The 21,189-nt window shown below is 50.7% G+C and overlaps 2 protein-coding genes across 3 annotated transcripts; both read left to right on the top strand.

Annotated features, from left to right (window-relative positions):
* Positions 1–241: 241 nt before the first annotated feature.
* Positions 242–2,734, top strand: LOC118507118 (endothelial zinc finger protein induced by tumor necrosis factor alpha). The gene is made up of 3 exons (XM_036045123.1): positions 242–1,554; positions 1,630–1,827; positions 1,901–2,734. Exons 1-3 carry the CDS (start codon positions 444–446, stop codon positions 2,521–2,523), a joined length of 1,932 nt encoding a protein of 643 aa, XP_035901016.1. The 5' UTR covers positions 242–443; the 3' UTR covers positions 2,524–2,734.
* Positions 2,735–3,403: 669 nt separating this feature from the next.
* Positions 3,404–21,111, top strand: LOC118507116 (E3 ubiquitin-protein ligase TRIP12). 2 transcript variants are annotated; one of them, XM_036045121.1, is made up of 9 exons: positions 3,404–3,809; positions 9,405–16,475; positions 16,563–16,902; positions 16,987–17,348; positions 17,426–17,722; positions 17,792–18,496; positions 18,589–18,777; positions 18,847–19,048; positions 19,135–20,080. In XM_036045121.1, the coding sequence occupies exons 2-9, from the start codon at positions 9,774–9,776 to the stop codon at positions 19,596–19,598; spliced, it is 9,261 nt and encodes a 3,086-aa protein (XP_035901014.1). In that variant the 5' UTR covers positions 3,404–3,809; positions 9,405–9,773; the 3' UTR covers positions 19,599–20,080. The 2 variants fall into 2 exon arrangements, with proteins under 2 accessions (XP_035901014.1, XP_035901013.1); XM_036045120.1 differs by lacking the exon at positions 3,404–3,809 and adding an exon at positions 5,167–5,358 and having other exon boundaries at positions 19,135–21,111.
* The last annotated feature ends 78 nt before the right edge of the window (positions 21,112–21,189 follow it).

Raw genomic sequence — 21,189 nt, 5'->3', positions numbered from 1 at the left:
ATAAGGCTGCACCTACAGTCAAACTATACACAGTCACACGCTGTTCCTGTTGCCTCACACCCAGAAGAGGACCAACAAGCCGAGACGTACGTTAGTCCGTTAGTTGGGTGGTTGACGGGACACGCATGCGGAGTATTTACAATTCCTCTCTATTTTCGGACGTTCCGCCATCGCCCAAAAAGCGCGACGTGCAAGAGACGATGCATTTTCTGGCACTTCTGTCTTGCGACGAGAGCACTAACGCCTGCGCAAACTGGCACGGTCGATCCGTCAAAATGTGCGCACAACCGAATTCCTGTGGCGCAGATTTCATTTTCTTAGTTTGCGGTGTGAAGGACGGAATTTGATCTTTCGGCAGTGAAATCCAAAAGTCTTCTAGCTTTACTTCCATAAAAAAGTGGTTCTCTGTGCGAAAGTGGCCTACGGTGCGAAGGTGCAAAGCCATGTGCACCAAAAGTTTGTCGTGCATTCTGTGCGGACAGCCAAATTTTCCCAGCATCGATGCATTGCGCGTTAGCCTGCTGAAAGTGACGGCCCGTCCGCTGAAATGTCCGATCTGTGGTGACGAGCTGCTCGGCTTAGACAAGCTGACGATCCACCTGTTCGGCCATTCGCTGCTTGAGGATCAACAGAGCGATCAGACGGCACCGTCTGTCCAGCCGCTGGCCAAAGATGAGAGCACCGAGGAACGTTACAGTACAACCTTTGCCTCGAGCTCGTTCAAAACGCTTCGCAAGGTGCGAAAAAAGGCAACGCTCGAAACGGAAGCAAAGCACCTGAGCGGGGGCGATGGCAGCCGGGCAGGGAAAGTGTCGCCAGCGTTTGAAAATAGCCAGCATGTCTCCAACGCAAATCACTGTTCCGAGTGTGATGTTGCGTTTCGTAATGCAGCCCTGCTCAAAATGCACCGGGAAGTTTTTCACGACAGTGGCAACGTGGCCGGAACGGTGCGGGACGGTGCGCTCGACAAGCGCAGCTTCCACTGCCACATTTGTCCGAAGGAGTTTAAAATGAAGGGATCGCTCAAGATACACATGCGAGTGGTGCACGACGCCGGTTCGAAGAAGATTTGTCTGGAGAGTAGTGCGACAACGGACGCCACCGGCATGGGGACGGGTGGTCCTGAGCTAACCACACCCGGAGACGTCTCTGCCGGAGATGGTCGCTCTGCGTTAGTATCGATGTCGATGATCAATTCACAACCAAATTTTGCTGTCTTCCAAAGCAAGGACATGAATTCCGCGCCGCCTGCCACGGAAGCTCACATCATTCAAATTATCGATCCTCGGCAGCTTGCACAAGTAGTTTATCTTCCTCCGAACAGTACCTCTCAACAGGTCAGCCTTCCGTCACACACGATTGTGCAGGCTGCTGGCATGTCTCCGCAGCAAGGAAGGGACAGCTTTTCTCTGCCCTCCTCTCCCCAGCAGCAGCACCAGCAGCAGCAGCAGCAACAGTCAGGGCACGAAAATACGAAGCAATGGGAGTGTGAGGTTTGCCGAAAATCTTTCACAACCAAGTACTTCCTCAAGAAGCACAACCGTCTCCACACGGGTCAGTCGTCAACGGGGTATTGCAGGAAGGAACGATAATGAGCTTGCTTAACTGATGAGACTTTCTTTCTTTCAGGCGAGATGCCGTACACCTGTGGGATCTGCCACAAATCCTTCACCTTTCAGCAATCCTACCACAAGCATCTGCTTTACCACAGTGACGAAAAACCGCACGTTTGCACCGTGTGTAATCGAGCCTTCAAGGAGCTGTCCACGCTGCACAACCATCAACGCATACATTCCGGTGAAAAGCCGTTTGCCTGTGAAACCTGTGGTTAGTACGAGCAGGCGTGTGATCCATACAGCGGAATACAATTGCTTTTTACCCTTTTTTCGGCCGTCTTTAGGGAAATGTTTCCGGCAACGTGTTTCGTACCTGGTTCACCGACGAATACACACCGGACTGATGCCGTACAAGTGTTCCGGGTGTGACAAAAGCTTCCGGTACAAGGTGTCCCAACGCACCCACAAATGTCCGGCCAGTCCTCCCGGAACAGTGATGCGCAAAACGGGTGATCTGTTGCAGAAGTTGCTCCAATCTTCATCCATTCTTCCCGAGGGTTGTTCCGCCGTGCAGCAGGAGGATAAGGAAGCGATGCTCATGAGTGATGATGGTCCACTTTGCAATCTTATCGGCGAGCCTACGGAGGAGGATGAGAAACAAACGGCGGATTATGTGAACCGCACGCTAGACGAGCTTGTGAAGGGCACGTACGATAAGCTAGATATCGGGAACGCTTCGACATCCTCCTTGCTGTACGATCATCAACTCCAGCCACCGCAGCTGTACAGTGACACTGGGATGGCTAATCAGCTGCGCCCTTTATCAGAACAACCACAACCACAGCCAGCGGGTAGCAGTGAACCGAATTTTCCCCGGATCGAAAGTTTGTGTCTTCTCTCGCCCAGTGCCTTCGATAGTGGTCAACTGGAGGACTTGGAAGGACTAAAGCTAGATAATGGTTGGTGATTGCGACCGTTAACGATAACTTATCGGATTGTTACAATTAATTTTCGTTATCAGCATAGCAAACAGCTAGCCAAACTTGTATTTTAAAGATTATTTTCGAGCTAATAGCTGCTTTGTGGATCGGACGATCGTATTGCCTAAACATAAAAGTGGTAATAAAAAGATTAATGTATTGTGAAAAAATAAAAATACATCAAAAATGCACACTCTAGCATCTGTCCCAGTGGGTACGCATCGTTATGCATCTCTACCTCATCTCGCGCAAATGTCCTCGAACGGCAGCTCCCAACATCTAACCTCGAAACGCTCTGAACGGTAGGTAAACAAAGGCATCGAGAAGCACAAACGGTGTCGCAACAATCGACGATTTACAAAACAGCTGATATTCCTCGAGATTTATGTTCTGCCCGTGCTCACACACACCAAACCAACACGCTGCTACTGCTGCTGTTGCTGCACGCACACAGCCACCGAGCGCGTGCGTTTGATCAACGCGGTGGGCACAGCCTGTGGGCGCATGGAATCGAGCGTGTGGCCATGCTGAATATTAATTTGACAGTTGTGGACATCGCTCGGCTGAAGAAGTGGTTTGAAGTGGCAGATTAAAATATAATTTCAAAAGTCCTGCTTTTGCTTTGAGCAATTGCCTCAATTAAAGGAGTTTATCGCGAGAATCCGTTGTCTTATCGCGCGTACGCAAATACGATACGTGTGTTGCGTACTGTCAAAAGGTAACGCGTTTTTTTCTTAAGCAGACTGCTAATGGCATACACGTGCCGCCACCTCCTAGATCCGATAGCTGTATCGTACACTGCTGTCCATTGCGAAGTGCGCGTGTGTGCGTGAAAGCGAAAAACTGAAAACAAATCTAGAGCTGTAGAGCTCCCCTTCATTGCATTGCCACTGTAGTGTGTGGATGCAGAGTGAAACTGCTGCGAGCAGCAAAACGGTTCGCATCGAACGGAAAGAACTCTAGAGCCAATGCTTTCAAGGTGAAATAGACATTTGGGCTGAGATCTAGCCGTTTCAACGCATCAGTAACGCTGGGCAGTGCAGTGCAGTTGTGTGAAAAGCCGAGCAAAGATTTTATCTGACGAGCGAAGTGTGTTGCTATCTGGTGATTATTGATTTTCTGTGCTGGCTGCTCGCACAAAAGAAGAAGCTCCGTGGGGCGTGTGTGAGTGGAGTGGTGTGGTGTTGTGCTCTGTCCTAAAATGGATCCCTCGCTGCTTAATCCGGAAATGACAATACGAAAAAATCGGTGCTACGAATGCTGTCTGGACAATGTAAGTGTTAAGTGGAGTGAAGTGGCTGTGTAGGCCTCTATATGTTTCCAGGGCATTGCAAATCCGGATATTTCTTCGCTATCACGCAAAGGTTTGGAGATGTCATGCGTAGTTCTCTAGGGAGAGGCACGAGATATGCGCATCGTTTGATATCGGGTATTGGGAATACATTTATTTGGTCTTGTTCTTCCATTACTGCTACCAACGAGCCACCGTCCTGTTCTGTGGATTTACATATTTTCAACTAAATTTGGTGATGATGATTAATTAACTTCATCATTCAAGGTAATCGACAGAAGGTCTGCCTACGCTAATGCGTTCCCAAGTACCATTTTTCTTTTGGGTCATTATTGGTAGACTTGAGCTAAATTCTCCCGAACTCACATGATGCAGAAGAAAGGAAAATCAAAGAGAACGATGATACATCTGGGAGTGTGGACTAGTGTATCTTCTTTTCTGTATCTGGTCAAGTTTTTGGAGCATTATTTTGTTTTAAATTAAAATAATGTCCCGTAGGATGGGATCAAACCCTTCAAATACCACACACAAATTCCCCCGTTAGCTACCATTTGCTTCGAATTGAATATAAACCTTTTCTCTGTGTATATTTGTTACTTTTGAGTGTTTGGTTTATGCCGGCATTAAGGTATATTTGTTTTGGGTATCGTAATTAACTCAGGACCAGGCACATTCTGCTGGTGTTTTTCTAAATCAAGCGATTCAAAACTATTGCATGCATTCAATGTAGTAATGCGAACTTTGTTCTTAACCCGTGATTCCTTCCATGAAATGATCAAATCTCAGTTTAAATAAAGTCGATTTATCTTAAATTCCCAAAAAAAGTTTTTAGAACCTACATTCGTTGTCCATGAGAAGGTTAAAACGTGCACTCTTACTTCTTTTTCTGATACTCATTGCTGTATCTAATTCGAACGAAAGTAACGAAAGCAGTAAAGTATGTGTTAACAGATGTTTAATAGTTTTCTGGAAAATTTGTACGTTTTATTGTAGAACGAAGAACTAGCACGTGTAGAACTTGCGGGTATCGCCCAACACTAAACATATAATTTTTCTTTTCTTTGTTGACTTCAAATTTTACCCGTTCCTTCATACAATGCAAGTACATAAATTGAACTGGAACTGGTAAAAAACAGCCGAGATTTGTGCCGTCTTGTTGGAAATAATGCTAATGCGATTTGTTTTAAATTATCGCGATAAAAAAAACGGTTGCTTTTCTATCTAGACCCAAAGCAATTGGGTGTCTAGAAAATTGTTGCTACTTGGGCTGCGAACACTGGCAGCTAGCAGTTTGACAGTTACACCCGCTTGCACAAACACTCGCATGCACGCTTTGCTCGGCGGCGGTGTGTGCGTGTGTTTTGAAATCGAACGTTAAACGTCAGTAGTACGAAAGAGAAGGCAAAGCAGAGCAGACTTCTTCCAGGGGATCGAATCGTTGCGACATTTCCTTTGTTCATCGTTGGAAAATTTAGCAGAAAATAGTAGTTCTCTCGGTGAAATTGTGGTTCCAAGTTGTGACGGAATGATGGTAAGTACTTTGTTACCATGTGGCGATCGAAACCGTACCCTAGAACGGCGATAATTACATAATAAAGTGCGGAATGGTACAAAATGTGCCAATCCTCTAAAGATGGCTGGCATCCGAGTCGTCGTGGTGTCGTGCAGTAAGAACAGATTGAACAAATTAACCGCAGCCGACGTACTTTGCCGTCGATTTGGAATGGTTCGCGCGGTTGAACGTGTTCGGGGTGTAGAATTGGCCAGATTTTGTGCTACGCTATAGAATAAGTTTTGAGCCAAACCCGAACCCGAACGCGGTCGGATAGAGGCAGCAGCAGGCCATTTTGTTGAAAATTTTTATATCAGCTCCGTCAGCAGCGCTAGTGCTCGCCTCCTGTCAGCCAATCCGGAAAGCTGCTGCAAAGAGTTGCGCTAGCATTTATTTTTCTTCAACACATCCACATATTTTGCTGAACGGAAAAGAAGCAAAACTTACCCGTTCGAACGACGCTTCGGAAACGAAGTATCGGAAAAAATCCTACAAATACGTATCCGAGTCCAATTTTGCTTTTATGTCCGCTACCGTTGCGGCTGCTGCGTTCTTGTGTTGCCCACACCTTCATCGCTTCGTGTTCGGTCGGTCGGTCGGGTGTGCGTATAAAAAGATGATGCGGCTCTGCTGCTTTTAAATATAAATATTAGAACCAAATCGTCATGTACGTACTACAGGGGCAGTAGCAATCGTTTCTTCTGCTTGCTATCTAGCAGTGCGTTTTGTATGACGTAGGGCTTAATTGAAGCTCTGGCGGTCGGTTGGTTGGTCGGTTTCCTGGTGGCTATTTTCACACATGATTAGAAAATTCAAACTCTAGTGCTTCTACTAGCCATCAAACACAAGTGTTTTCCGGTGTGGTTCAGTTGGTGCAAGTAAATGTGAAAATTGTGAAATCACTCGCCTTAAAATCATGTGGGAATCGGGTGAAGTTTTAATGATTCATGTTGTCACGCAACGGCAACGACAGTGGTGACGCAGCTGGAATTGATGATCGCAGGCGGAATACTTTTTAGATCAAGCTGGCGAACTGCTGTACTTGGACATTACTCGGATTCATTCTACTCAAGCGTCTGCCTGCATCTGAGGGAGGAATGAGTTCAAAGAGAATCAATTGCATGTCCGGGCTCTCCTGATACGACCAAGCGGATGTTTGAAAACGTTTGGTTAAAAATGCGCTTGTGTAAACCTCACGGAAGAAGTGCGGAAGTCGGCCGTCTCTACAGCAACAGCAGCAATAGTATTACCTTCATGCTTCAATTTGATAGAGTGACTTTATGCCACGGCGCATTTCATTGAATACGACGACGACACTGGTGGAGTGTGTGATTTTTCAAAAGCGAACCCTTCGTCTTCGTGATTTTGGGCATTTCATTGCACGGTGCATACTGTACTTATGCGTGCACGAAGGGGATAAACACGCTGACACAGGATTTAGCTTCGGCAAAGGGCATCATTGCAACAGCCTATACGGATATGCTCCGGCCCTGGTTGTCGACTGTCGTATTACGCCGTGTAAAGCCAACACAGAGGAAAAGGTCAGTAACCTCTGTTTTTGGGCAGAAAGTAACAGTGAGAAGTGTGCAGCATATGTGCATAAAGTTGTGTTTTTTCGTGCTATCCCTTGTCCAATTAACTCACCATTTTATGCGGGTTTGAAGCTTGGCTCTACCGCGCGAAGGGACCACACGGTACGCTTTGTCTAGAACCTAGATTTTTGGTACACGTTATCATAGTTCACGTTGGCGTTCGATTGTGACAAAAAAAAAACACTGGTATGGAGCTGGAAAAGTGTACGTATGCGAGGAAGGTTTTTAATCTTATCTTCATGTGTGTTGCTATGGTGATTTCTTTCATTAATGGAGTAGCGCACGAGTAGTGTTAGCCTACTTGTATGTTGGAAAACGTCGTATATTTCATTCCATACCATTTTGTCCAAGGAACTGTGTCCGTACACGATTCAGAAGTGATCTTGAATGAGGTGCGAGACACAGACAGGAAGAAAGCCTACGAAGGGAAAAGGTAAACAAGAGCACGCCAGGCGAATGAAATAAGGGTGCATGATGCGCGTGTCGGGATCTGCAAAGGTGAGAAGAGGAAGATGAATCGATGATCCTCTCCGGATTGTATCCCTAGCTGATGTATTCTATTGCCGGGGATAGTCGAAGCAGCAGGTCAAAGCTTCCTATGGCAGGTTTTAACCGCTTTCAGGTGCGATGGTCTCGGATCAGTTTTGCAGCCAGGCTTAGCAGCCTTCGTAATAGACCGTGAGAAAGAGATGAAGAGCGAACCAACATAGATTTTGAAGCATTAAAAATGGTTCGAACGAGCGTGTGTGCGTCAGATGGGATGGGTGACGAATAGCATTGGGAAGGAGGAGAGGGTCTATTAGGTTGTAGGTAGTTTGTTGAATGAAACACAACCAGCTCAAGTAGGTTGCCATATTTTGGATAAACAGTGTAAATGACTGCAATCACAACGAGATCCATCCGTGTCGGGGCGGCCGATCGGTTCCTTTCGAGGGAGCGTACAGGGAGCACACCCCACGGAGCGTAGAGCGTGGTGTTTGGCCGTTCCAGCACTGTAACAGACGGGTCAACAAACATCAATACGACTCCTTTTTCTGCCTTGCTCTGTCTGTGCTCCGTGGCTGTGATTCCGGTTTTTCCCTGCCAGCCGTGCCTTCGGCCGGGCGCAAGGAGATGATGATTAAGGTTTCGTTTTCGTGATTTTCCTTTCTTTAGTCTTTTGTCTGCGGGCTCTCGGGCTTTATACCACTTGCGTCGTCTTGGGAGAGAGGAGAACATGCTGCAGCAAGCAACAACCGACCGACTCAACCGAACTTGACTGAACTCTCGACCAATGAATTAATGTGTGTTTCTTTCTTCCTACGGGTTCTTGCCGTTCTCGGCTGGCTGTGCCTTCACCGACGGCGCGCTGGTGGTGTGGTGCTGTTGACTCGCACAAATTCATTCTAAGTGAAGGTGCTGCTTTTATGTTGGGCTGTACCCCCTAAACACGGAGCTGTTGCGCACTTGTGTGTGCGTGCGTGCATGCCTTGCGAACCGTTTCTCGTCGCGGTCTGGTTTTGTGGCTGATGATTCTGCCGCTGCTGCTGCTGCTGCTGCTGCCTTTGCTGTTCGGTGTCGGATATGTATGCTGATGTCGAGTTGTGTTGACCATGTGCGGGAGTTTATGCTGCAGGCGACAACGACAACCGCAACACACATACACACACACACATCGTTTTTTATTCCGTTTCCCTGTTGCTTTTGATGCGTTATTGAAATGGACAATAACCTTTATTTACATTCGAATATATCTCTCCCTTTTGTTCTTCGCTACCATCCCTTCTTCGTTCGAAGGGTTGCTTGCGCTGGTTGTCGTGTGGAAGGAAGGCGCACTACACCACTGAGCATCACCATCACGACGACGGAGACTCCCATTCGCGCAGTCAGCAAGGTTTTGAACATTTTCGAGTTGGTTCGTGTTTGGTGGTAGGCTATGCGTTCACTCGGTTCGGTGGGGTGTATTTCCTCTTTTTTCCGTTCTGCTTCCTTTCGCACTGCTTCATCGTCGTAAGCGTGCGTGAGCGTGAGCAACAGAACTGAACAGAACAGAACAGGCAGCAGCAATCGGTCACAAGTTAACGTACAGTCGCGACAGGAAAACAGCCAGACACCAGCCTAAAGTATAGCATAGTACACTCACTCAGAGTGTGTTGTATGTGGCTGAAGGCATAAGCAATCAATGCTGAAACGAGCGAGACGCGGAATATAATAATGCCCCCGTGTCTCGTCTAATGGCCATTCGAAAAACATTAACAATTTCGACAGGTACGATGGCTGCTGATTTGACTGCCAAATTCTTAGTTCATTGCTCTTGGATCGTGAGTTTGGAAAATGTACCCGGCATTTTGAAGAAAAATGAAGGGTTTAAATTAACACCGTCATGATAATACAAGACATCACAAAGAATGCTCCGATACTAATAAAAAACATCTTTTACTCTTTTTGTTTCAGAAATAATTTCCCCTGGAACAGTTGCCTGGTGACACAGACCTTGTGTTGCGTTACCGGTTTGTTGGCGGCACCGAATTGGATTACTGCAGGATTGAACGAAAGGCATCGAATCGACGGTCCGGCCCCCAAGTGGCGGAATCTAATCCAAGTGTGGTGTGAATCTTAGACAGAACCATTGAACAGTTTTTCACCCGTGCGCTTAATTTCTGTCAAGTTGGTGTGTGTGTGTGTGCGCGCGTGTGTGTACCCGAATTAATTTCGTTGGTCAGTGGATTTGCCAAGATTGCCCCGCAGCTAGCGCACTTACAAAAATTGCACCACGCAGCCGGGTATGTTTAATGGACACAGGGAGCCTTGCAAGCGTCGTCTATGGCCGAATCCGTTGGTAAGCAAGTGCTCTCTGCAGTGACGGAGGGGCATCATCATCATCATCCAGCACAGCAACAAGCAAAACAGCAACCGAAGGACCAACATCAGCGGAAGGACGGCAGCGCCACCACCATCGGTAGTACCGGTAGCCAGCCGCATAACAACAGTGAAACCAGACGCTCTAGAGCGGGAAAGTCGTCCAAGGGCGAAGTAGCCTCCGCAAAGCAAGAGCGTTCCGATTCGGCCGATAAAACAAACCAACCGCGCAGCAGCGTCAAACGAAAGCACAGCTTGCCACCACTGCCACACGGCAACTCGTCGGCAGAGCAGCCTCATCCCTCCGTGAAGCGACAGTCATTGAACTGTAAGGCGTCGACCGGTCAGCAGTCAGCGGTTGCTGCTGTTCCGGTGGCATACCGTACTCGGTCTCGCACCACTTCCAAAGAGCTTGTGTTTACCGCGACCACCTCTAGCAGTACTGCGGTCGGTGCAAGTAGCACAGCTGAGCACGGGTTCGATCTCAAGCAGCAGCATCAGTTTCAGCACCAAGTATCTGCAACACCTTCGAAGATCGTGGACGTTCGTAACAATCGCAATAAATCATCCACCAAAGCAGTAGCGGTAGCAGCAGCAGGAGGATCATCTTCGAAAGTGGTAGGAGGAGGTACCGGGATCGGTCCTCATGAAAGTACAAGCAATAGCACAGCATCATCCGAGCGTAATCCACCATCGGAACGTAGCAGTTCATCGGCATCGTCAATACTTTCCTGCAACTCGCCGACAGTCGAAAGCAACACAGCAGGAGCAGAAGCTCAACCACCAAAGGCAAAGCGAGGGTCCACTGCTGGAGGCGCAAGCAGTCGGGAAGACAAAAGCGTTTGCAGCACTACCTCATCGTTTGCAAGTTCGTCGCGCGCAATAAGTAAGAACAAGCGTAGAAAGTCCGGCACCGGTAGCTCGTCGAAGCTTCTGCGCAAATTGGCCGATCGAAAGAGCTTACTTGCAGAAGATACTAAAGTCGCGTCCAAGGTAGCGATAAAATCGGGCCAACGGCGATCGAAAGGTGATCGTAAGTGGCACCAGGAAGCGACCACCGCCGCTACACGCCCCTCATCGTCTAACGCTACTTCAACGGAGCAACAGTCGACGGTAGAGACACTAACCATTCGCAACTTGCGTTCACACCAGCACCATCAGCAGCAACAGCAGCAGCACATCACGCTAACTGCGACCGTAAACGAGCTAGGAATCGTTACCGGTGCACAAGTATCGGCAAACGCAGCATCGGCTGCCTCCACACCGACGTCCTTTTCGGCTTCTTCTACTTGTTCGTCAGGCGGTGCGCAAGTGCCCAAAAAGCGCCAGAAAGTGGGGGGGGATCACAATAATCAACACAACTACCACCACCACCACCAGCAGCAGCAGCAGTATCAGCAGCAGCACCCGAATCTGGGGGCAAGACTAGCGGCACGTAGTAGTGGAAGTAGTAGAGAGCAGCAGCAGCAGCAGCAGCATCACCATTTAGCAAACACAGTCAGTCTGCAGCATTACCATCAGCAGCCGCAGCAGCATTTGCTAGTACACCATCATCAGGGCCAGCAGCAGCTGCCGCCGCAACACTACGCGCTACATTCCCAGCCGATTCCCCAATTTTCCACCCAGCAGCAGCAACAGCAGCACTTTCAACACTACCAGCCGCCGCCGCACTTGCAACCGGCACATCCGCAGCAGCTGCTTCACCAGCAGCAGCAGCAGTTTGGTGTGGGCGAATCGAGTGGCCTTCATTTGGCACCGCAGCACCACCAATACGAGGCCGGTGGTACATCCGCACAACAGCAACAACAGCAAGGGCGCAGCAGCAGCAGCAGCAGCAGCAGTGGAGGTGTTGCCGGTTTACTAAGACGCAGTTCTCGGGGCAAGAGTTCCCACTCATCCGCAACCACGGGGTCTTGCGTTAGCTCAAATCCAACCAACAATCCCTACCACCACCAGCCACAATCAGCGCAGTCCGGCGCGTCATCATCATCAACATCACGGTCCGGTAGCCATCATCATCATCATCACCGCGGTGGTGGTGGTGGCAGCGGTGGCAGCGGCGGCGTACCGACCGGTTCTACTGCCGTGCATTTCAGCAACAACGCGGCCACGGTGATCGCGGGCTCATCGAAGGGGAGTAGCAGCTCGTCGAAGGGAGGAGGATCGATCCTTTTGGCGACTAGTTTCGACGGAACAGTCGCGGTGGGTGGAGGAGGCATTGGTGGTGGTGGTGGTGGTGGTAGCGGTGGTCCCTCTACCTCGAATGCGATGGCCAACGATGGTTCTCGTAATAACAACAACAACAATAACAACAGCAGTGGCAACAACGATGGAGCAAACTCGCACCAATCGCATCAGTCGTCGCATCCGTTTATAAAGCTAACGAAGGCCGCCCTGGGTGGGTCATCGTCGGCCTCCTCCTCGGGAGGAGTGCCACCACAGCATCAGTCCACATCCTCCTCGAGCATGGCGGACGTAAATATGATGCATTCGGCAGCTGGAACGGCCACCTCCGCCTCCGCATCGGGATCCGGATCGGGTGCGGCCGGCAGTTCCGGTGCGCCGCCGCATCCAGATTCGGAGAGCGACGACAGTGAAGTGGGCCGACTGCAAGCACTGCTGGAAGCGCGTGGACTTCCGCCCCATCTGTTTGGAGCGCTCGGACCGCGGATGCATCACCTGCTGCACCGGACCATGGGAACCAACAGCAGCTCGTCGAAGGCACAGCAACTGCTCCAAGGATTGCAGTGTCCGGACGAGAGTCAGCAGCTGCAAGCCGCCATCGAGATGTGTCAAATGTTGGTAATGGGCAATGAGGACACACTGGCCGGGTTCCCCATCAAACAGGTTGTTCCGGCGCTTATAACGCTCCTACGCATGGAGCACAACTTCGACATCATGAACAATGCGTGTCGTGCGCTGGCGTATATGCTGGAAGCGTTGCCCCGCTCGTCCGGAACGGTGGTCGACGCCATACCAGCCTTCCTGGAAAAGCTGCAAGTGATACAGTGCATGGATGTGGCGGAGCAAAGTTTGACCGCCCTCGAGATACTGTCCCGGCGCCATAACAAAAGCATCCTGCAGGCGAACGGTGTCTCGTCCTGTCTCACGTTTCTGGACTTTTTCTCCATCAATGCGCAACGGGCGGCTTTGGCCATTACTGCCAACTGCTGCTTGAATCTACACTCGGAGGAGTTTCATTTCGTAAAGGATTCGCTGGCGCTGCTCGCCCGGCTGCTCGCACAGCAAGACAAGAAGAGCGTGGAAAGCATTTGTACCGCGTTCTACCGTTTGGTGGATAGTTTCCAGCACGATCAAGCGGTGCTGCAGGAGATAGCCAGCATGGAGTTGCTGAAGAACTGTCAACAGCTGCTCGTAGTAACGCCATCGGTGCTGAACAGTGGCACCTTCACAAACGTGGTGCGAATGCTAAGCGTGATGTGTGCCAACTGTCCCGATTTGGCCATTACGCTGCTGAAGAACGATATCGCTTCGACGCTGCTTTATCTGCTCACGGGATCTGCCGACCCCGTCACATCCGACGTTGAGCTGGTTCCTCGCAGTCCTTCGGAGCTGTACGAAATCACCTGCCTGATCGGCGAACTGATGCCCCGTCTGCCAACGGATGGAATTTTCGCCGTGGATGCACTGCTCGAACGACCGCAGCCAACGGTGCAGGATGCGGTCCAGTGGCAATGGCGCGATGATCGTGGCGTATGGCGCCCGTATTCCTCCATCGATTCGCGAATGATCGAGGCGGCACACCTGAACTCGGACGACGAGATAAGTCTCAGTACGTTGGGGCGCACGTACACGATCGACTTTCACTCGATGCAACAGATCAACGAGGACACCGGCACGACCCGGTCCGTGCAGCGGAAGATAAACCATCAGCTGCTTGCCCAGCAAGGTGCGGCGGCTGCCGCTGCCGCCGAGGCAGCAGCAGCAGCAGCGGCCGCTACGGCGGCTGTTATCGTGAGCCCCGCTGCTGCGAGTAAAGCAGCAGCGTCAGCTGATTGTAGCAATATGGAGAATGCCGCATCAACGTCGACGGCTGTCGCAGTGATCGGAACGGGCTCGCTAAATCTAGCCACACGGCCACCGAACGCGCAGCGTGATGCGAGAATCGCTTGCCTGAAGGAAGAGCGTGGATTGGCCGCCGAATTCATCCGCAATCTGTTCTCGGTGCTGTACGAAGTGTACAGTTCGTCGGCTGGACCGTCGGTGCGCTACAAATGTCTGCGAGCGCTGTTGCGCATGGTGTATTTCGCGAATGGCGATTTGTTGCGCGACGTGTTGAAAAATCAGCTCGTGTCATCGCACATTGCCGGCATGATGGCGTCGAACGATATGCGCATCGTGGTCGGCGCAATGCAGATGGCGGACATACTGATGCACAAGCTGCCGGAAGTGTTTGGGATGCATTTCCGCCGTGAGGGTGTGATGCATCAGTTTAAACAGCTAACTGACCCATCGATACCGATCTGCGCTGCGCCGTCTCCGAAATCCACCGGAGGCACACAGAGTGCACCGGCATCGGCTACACTTAATCCGACGGGCGCTGGTGGGCAGACGTTCGACTTTGACAGCAGCGCCATCGGGTCTAGCTCGAAAGCTACAGGAGGTCAAGTTGCAATAGCGATCACGGGAAACGCGGGTGGATCGCACGTGAAGAACCTTTCGTCCGCGATGATGATGGCGAGCAGTAAGATGAGCAGCAGCAGCTCTCATCACCATCATCACCAGCACCTTCCGCACCACCACCATCAGCAGCCACAGTCTTCGTCTTTATCGGCGTCGGCAGCAGCGCCAGTGCCGCCCGCGGGTACGATGGCGGTGGCCGCCAGTGGCAGTCACAGCTACACCACAGCATCAGCCTCTGCGTCGGCGATTAACCTCAACAAATCGTCCTCCCTGCGACAGCAGGCGGCAGCACATCATCATCACCACCATCACTTGATGAACTTGATGCCACACTCGGCCGTTGCTGGTGGACATGTTCAGCCTCAGCCCACGGGTCAGCATATGCCAGTGGCGACGAACTTGCACCACCATCTGCAAGATGCCGGCGCGAGTGGTGCCACCGTGCAACCGATGGTGCAACCCGCGCCCGGTACGTCCATCGTAACGGCTACAGTCACGACGACGGGAAATGGAAACATTTTGCTGAATGCCATCTACAACTCTGCAGCGGCAGCTGCAATGAATCCGATGAATCACCATCATCAGCCGACGCACGCCATCCCGCACCATCATCAGAGCCATCATGCGCAGCCACAGCAACCGACCGGTGCAACGGTGACACACATCTATCAGCCACCGCACCATTTCTCCGACGCTTTCGTTGGCTACAGCGTTCCGACGAACGTGTCCGACCAGAGCAATGTCGCACTGCTAACCGGAACGACCGTTCTTAGCTCCGCGGGCTCAGCCGTGGTCGGTAACAGTGGTGCCGGAATGATGCAGGGGATGGTAGTGTCCCCGAGCAATAGTTCCACGACGGCCGCTTCGAATGCGTCGGTACACCACGCGTCGCACGAGGGCAGTAGCAGCAGCAACAATTCTTCGGGTCAGCTGAAAATGTCCGACATTCTCAAGCGCAAGGTTCCACCGAAGCGGAAATCACAGGGCAGCTCGAAGTCCAAATCGCGACACGATGACGCGCACGCTTCTGGTGGAGCAAGTTCTTCCTCCCATGGCGCTTCGTCGCTGTCTAGCGGAAGCGGTATCGCTGGTGGTGCATCGTCATCCGGTGGCGTTTCGTCCGTGATGCAAGAATTCATCAACAAGGCAACAACCACTATGGGAGCAAGCTCGTCGTCCTCCGGGCGTCACACACCTGCGTCCGGGTCGGGATCTTCTCGCTCGCGATTTACCGGTGCTTCGTCTAAAACGACATCCTTCCTAGCGTCGCTGAACCCTGCCCGGTGGGGTCGCCAATCGACGTCCTCTTCGGCAGCGTCCTCGTCCCACAACGCTTCTTCGTCCGGTGCATCGGGCTATGGGAAGGATGGTAGCAGCGGAGGCAACTCGCTAAACAAGAGCCATTCAAACTCGAACCTGATCGCAGCCGGCAACCGGGAAAAGGCTCGTCAGTGGATCCGTGACCAGGCGGTTCTGTTCGTGAATCGCTACTCTGGTGCGGATGCCTCGAGCGGAACGGCCGGTGGTGGTGCTGCGGGTGGATTGGGCGGTGCTGCCGGTGCTCTCGAGCAGCATCCCGCTTGTACGATTCTGATCCGGCTTACCGAAGCTATTCGCAAGCTGGACGGTCGCAAGGACGAATGTTTGAGCGCGCTGCAGGAGCTGCGGGACATTTTGATGGAAAGCGACATATCACCGTTCGAGGTGAACCACTCTGGGCTGATTCGGGCGATGCTGAACTACATGGCGAACGATGAGAATCCGCTGGTCGAGCGAGCGAGCCGTTTGCGTATGTTTTTGCACGTGTTTGCTGGACTGCCGATAGAGGCGAACTACTCGCACGTGGGAGCCGGCTCGCCGGCCGGTATGGACGGAGCAGCGTTCAGTGCGCTGGTGGCCAAGCTCAACGGATGCGTCACGCAGCTCGAACAGTTCCCGGTGAAGGTGCACGATTTCCCGGCCGGCGTTGGCGGTCGGTCCAACACAAGTGCTCTTAAATTCTTCAACACACATCAACTGAAGGTAGGCGTTCATTCTACCCAGGGTGGTGGCTTTGGGTGATTGTGAGCGATTCATTTTACCTTGTTCGTGTCATCCCTTTCTATCCAGTGCAATCTTCAACGCCATCCAGAATGTACAAATTTGCGCCAATGGAAGGGCGGCACAGTGAAAATCGATCCGCTAGCGTTGGTGCAGGCCATCGAAAGATACTTAGTCGTGCGTGGGTACGGCGGTATCCGCGTGGACAGTGAGGAAGATTCCGAAGAGGACATCGATAACATCGATGCGGCAGCCATGATATCGATGGGCGGGCTGAAACATAAGCTACAGTTTTTGATTGGCGAGCATGTGCTGCCGTACAACATGACCGTGTACCAGGCCATTCGTCAGTACTCGCCGCTAGTGAACGATCAGTCTGAGACGGACACCGATACGGAAACACCGATAGGTAAATTCAATAGCGGGAGAGAGAGAGAGAGAGAGATAAACGTAGAGCACGGTTTAATTGAAATCCTTTGTAATGTATTTGCAGGAAGCGCTAGTATCTGGGTGCAGCAGCATACCATCTACTACCGTCCCGTGGAGGAAGAATCGAGCGGCTCAAGCAAGGGCGCGTCGGGATCGTCGCGAAAGAATAGCAAAAATTCGTCGCAGTCGAAGCTGATGCGCCGCAAGCCCGAATTCTGGATCGATGGGCAGGTGCCTGCCATTGTGTCGCCGCTAGGACCGTTTCTGGCTTCTAAGCTGCCGGATGTAGTGACGGTACAGGACGCGTCGCTCGATGCACTGTGCATGTTGCGCATCATTAATGCATTAAATCGGCATTGGGCGACACTATACTTTTCCGTGCCGCACATACCGATTGTTCCGCAGGCAGAGTTCATTCATTCAAAGGTTAGTACGACGACCAGCGGTAGAAGCAGAAGGAGGGCGGGCATGGCTTCAATGAACGCGTGTTCGGTTGTTTACAGATTGCTGCCAAGGCGAGCCGTCAGCTGCAGGATCCACTGGTGATCATGACCGGGAACTTACCTCAATGGTTGCAACAGATTGCGGTGGCCTGTCCGTTCCTGTTCCCGTTCGAAACGCGTCACCTGCTGTTCTACGCCGTCTCCTTCGATCGGGACCGGGCGCTACAGCGTCTGCTCGATACGACCCCTGATCTCAATTCGGCCGACACGAGCGAGCGCGTCACGCCACGGCTCGACCGCCGAAAACGGGCCATTTCCCGTGAAGACATACTGAAGCAGGCGGAATCGATCATTCAAGTAAGTTTGTGCGCCATTGGAGTTCGTTGAGCTAAAGGGACTGACACATTTGCTCGCCCATTTTTGTAGGACTTTGGGCACTCGAAGGCTCTGCTGGAAATTCAGTACGAGAACGAGGTCGGCACGGGACTGGGGCCAACGCTCGAGTTTTACGCGCTCGTCTCGACGGAACTGCAACGCTGTGATTTAGGCTTATGGAACGATAGTGATAGCTATAAAAACAACAACCAGCAGTCGACCTCGATTGCGGACAACATCGTCAAGTCGTCGATGGGCGGCGGTGCGCTCGAGGACGCCAGCTTGGACACGACCACGACCGCCACCACGATGACGCTTGTCAGCATGACGACCACCACCCGGTCCTCGCTAGGATCGAATCGTGGCAGCGACGAGGCAGCCAACAACAGCGTCAGTGGCGTGAGCGACGACAACAGTAGCTTCATCATCAGTAACGACAATTCGCTAAACATGCTGATCGAGCAGCTGAATCCGCAGCAGGCCGAGCTGGAGAACAATTCGACACCACCGCCGGCACTGCCACCGTCATCGTTTGCCGACGTGGAAGGATTGATGATTACGCCGCTGTCAGCGGACAGCAGCGCCACCGTTACGACGGCCGCTTCTGGCCATGCCATTTCGTACGTGAATGCTCCGCGGGGCCTGTTCCCGATACCGCTCAGCAAGACGGCGAAAACGTCACAGATTTCACGCTTGAAGCACAAGTTTAAGTTTTTGGGCAAATTTATGGCCAAAGCGGTCATGGACAGCCGAATGGTACGTGCGACTAGATTTGGTTCTTTTCAAAAAAAGGGGGCCTGGGAATGCACGAATTTAATTGCCATTTTCGTGCTCCTTTCTTTTTGTAGCTTGATTTGCCATTCTCTATTCCGTTCTACCGCTGGATGTTGAGCGAGGAAAGTTCTCTTGGGCTGTCGGATTTGGGTCAGATTGCGCCGGAAGTGCAGAACACGCTGCTACGGCTGAACGAGATCGTGAAGCAGCGTGACCAGATTCAGGCCGATCCGAATCTGAACGCCATGGAAAAGACTGAAAGGGTAAAAGTAACGAAAAATGCTATCTGATATGCGGAAAAAACTAACCTTTTAATTCCTTTTCATGCACAGATTGAAGCGCTGGATTTGGACGGATGCCCCATTTCGGATCTGGGACTCGACTTTGTCCTGCCGGGTCATCCCAACATAGAGCTGCGAAGAGGTGGACGCGATATGGCGGTGACGATCAACAATCTGCACCAATACATTTCGCTTGTCACGCACTGGTTTATGGCCGAAGGCGTGTCACGGCAGTTTGAAGCGCTTCGCGAAGGTAACGACCGGCTTCATTGTTTTTTTTTTGTCGCGCCCAGATTTAACCGAGGTTCGTCGTCGTCGTTTTTGTTTGTTTGTGCACAGGATTTGACACGGTGTTCCCGATGAATCGACTGCAAATGTTCTACCCGGAGGAACTGGAAAACGTGTTCTGCGGTTCCGGCATCGGTGGAACGAACCAGCAACGGTGGGATGTGCGAATGCTGTCGGAAAGCTGCCGGACCGACCACGGATTCAGCCAGGACTCGCCAGCGATTCAATTCTTCTACGACATTCTCGCAACGTACAATCGGGACGAGCAGCGTCTGTTTTTGCAGTTTGTTACCGGCAGCCCACGGTTGCCTACTGGCGGCTTCAAAGCGCTCACGCCCCCGCTAACAATCGTGCGCAAAAAGATGGATGGCAATCAAAATCCGGACGAGTATCTGCCGTCGGTGATGACGTGCGTCAACTATCTGAAGCTGCCGGACTATTCGAACCGGGAGGTGATGCGTCAAAAGCTGAAGATGGCCGCCAGCGAGGGAAGCATGAGCTTCCATCTGTCGTAAATCGTTGCGTGCGTATGGGTGTGTGCGTGTGTGCGGCACATGTTTTCTTCTAAATGCGCGTTTATCAAAAATTTCACAACACAAATGCAGAGTAAAAAAACAAAACGTGCGGCACGTTGCCATGGATACGATTATCTAAATTTCTATTCCTTCTGTGTGTGTGTGAGAGTGTGTGCGTGTGTGATAGCTAAATGATCGTGGCACTAAACTGCAAGCCCAGAAAAGCTCCCGGAAAGAGAGCGAGAGAGAGAAAGAGAGAGAGTCCTCACCGATGGACAATCGAACATCAGGGTTGGGCCCACTATCGCTTGTAAATAATCTTTTTTTCGATTGGGAAGAGTCCTGATACATACAACACACACACATACACTTTTGAATATATATAAAGCTCACTACAAATCTTAAATAATAATGGGATAATCCTTAGTGATAGAATTGAAGTTGAATAAACGACCGATAAGGCAATTAAAGCATATGCATAACTCACTGCTGAATATGAATAGCGCCTATATAGCCGCAAGAATAGCGGAAGAGAGAGAGAGAGAACCACATTGGTCTGTCGCTCGGTCACAAATTGGGAATCGCGGCACTAGGCAAGCGATGAGCTATTTATGTGTTTGCGTGTTAAGCTATATCCTGTAGATTGGCGCAATCAAGTGTGTGCGTGTGTGAGTGTGTGGGAAGAAAGCGCTCTTGTTTGCATCCAAAATGACGGATAAACGAACTGGCATAACAAAACACACAAAGCTGCACACAGTAAGGAAAAGCGAAATGCGCGAATCAACCAATCAACTAACAATACTATCAATAACGAAAAACTAAATAAGGTTAATATGGTAGCTACCGAATGTTTTGCTGCAGAAAGTGTGAAGCGAAGGGTTATTTCGATCGTTTTCTTTTAATTGCATCTCTAGAAGGAGCCGTTGCAGTTCCGACAAAAACTGATTGGCGTGTTTATGGGGGGCAGTTCAATGAAATCCCACCGCGCAAAGAAGGAAGAATTGATTGTGTTTAGGTAGTTTGTTGGAGGACAGCACACCTGAAAGCGAAGCGGAAAACGATGTGAGGATGTAAATTGTGTTTTAAGGAACATTCACGAATGCGTTCTACTCCTAAGTTTATGAATATTTCGACCTGAATTCAGTGTCCATAGGAAAACATTAGATCTTTTAAGCTCACCAACAAAACGAATCATATTTTTTTGGGTTGTCCTAAACTTTGCTGTGAAGAACAGATTCCCTAGCCTAACGTACACACACACTAATGCATCCTTGTCCATTGCCGGGATCCACTTATCCCCCATGGAAAGATCAGCTGTATAAACAAAAAACCCACGTGCATATCTCGGCACAGGACACCACAAAATTCTAACCCCCCACGAAAGATAAGTGATCGTGTATTCGATAAACAATATTCGTTGGTAGTGTGTTTAAGAGCATATTCAGCCGCAGTATCGATATACGTATATATATAATTCTAGAACTAATAAAAATCGATGGTCATGTGGTAAAAAACAAATCAGCAGTCGACTATGTTCATCAAAAGGCTTCAATAATTATTGAATGTTTTTCTGCAGCAGGCTCAAACAACT

This window comes from Anopheles stephensi, chromosome 2 (assembly GCF_013141755.1).
Source record: "Anopheles stephensi strain Indian chromosome 2, UCI_ANSTEP_V1.0, whole genome shotgun sequence".
Classification (NCBI taxonomy): Eukaryota; Metazoa; Arthropoda; class Insecta; order Diptera; family Culicidae; genus Anopheles; species Anopheles stephensi.
This window is presented reverse-complemented; position numbering and strand designations above follow the sequence as displayed.

What these genes read in the sequence shown, in the direction of transcription:
- LOC118507118 (XM_036045123.1), top strand. Translation starts at nt 444, where the DNA reads ATGTGCACCAAAAGTTTGTCGTGCATTCTGTGCGGACAGCCAAATTTT. An exon ending in GCACAACCGTCTCCACACGG is followed by an intron (nt 1,555 to 1,629) that starts GTCAGTCGTCAA and finishes TCTTTCTTTCAG; the next exon opens with GCGAGATGCCGTACACCTGT. An exon ending in GTTTGCCTGTGAAACCTGTG is followed by an intron (nt 1,828 to 1,900) that starts GTTAGTACGAGC and finishes GGCCGTCTTTAG; the next exon opens with GGAAATGTTTCCGGCAACGT.
- LOC118507116 (XM_036045120.1), top strand. Translation starts at nt 9,774, where the DNA reads ATGGCCGAATCCGTTGGTAAGCAAGTGCTCTCTGCAGTGACGGAGGGG. An exon ending in TCAACACACATCAACTGAAG is followed by an intron (nt 16,476 to 16,562) that starts GTAGGCGTTCAT and finishes CTTTCTATCCAG; the next exon opens with TGCAATCTTCAACGCCATCC. An exon ending in CAGAGTTCATTCATTCAAAG is followed by an intron (nt 17,349 to 17,425) that starts GTTAGTACGACG and finishes GGTTGTTTACAG; the next exon opens with ATTGCTGCCAAGGCGAGCCG.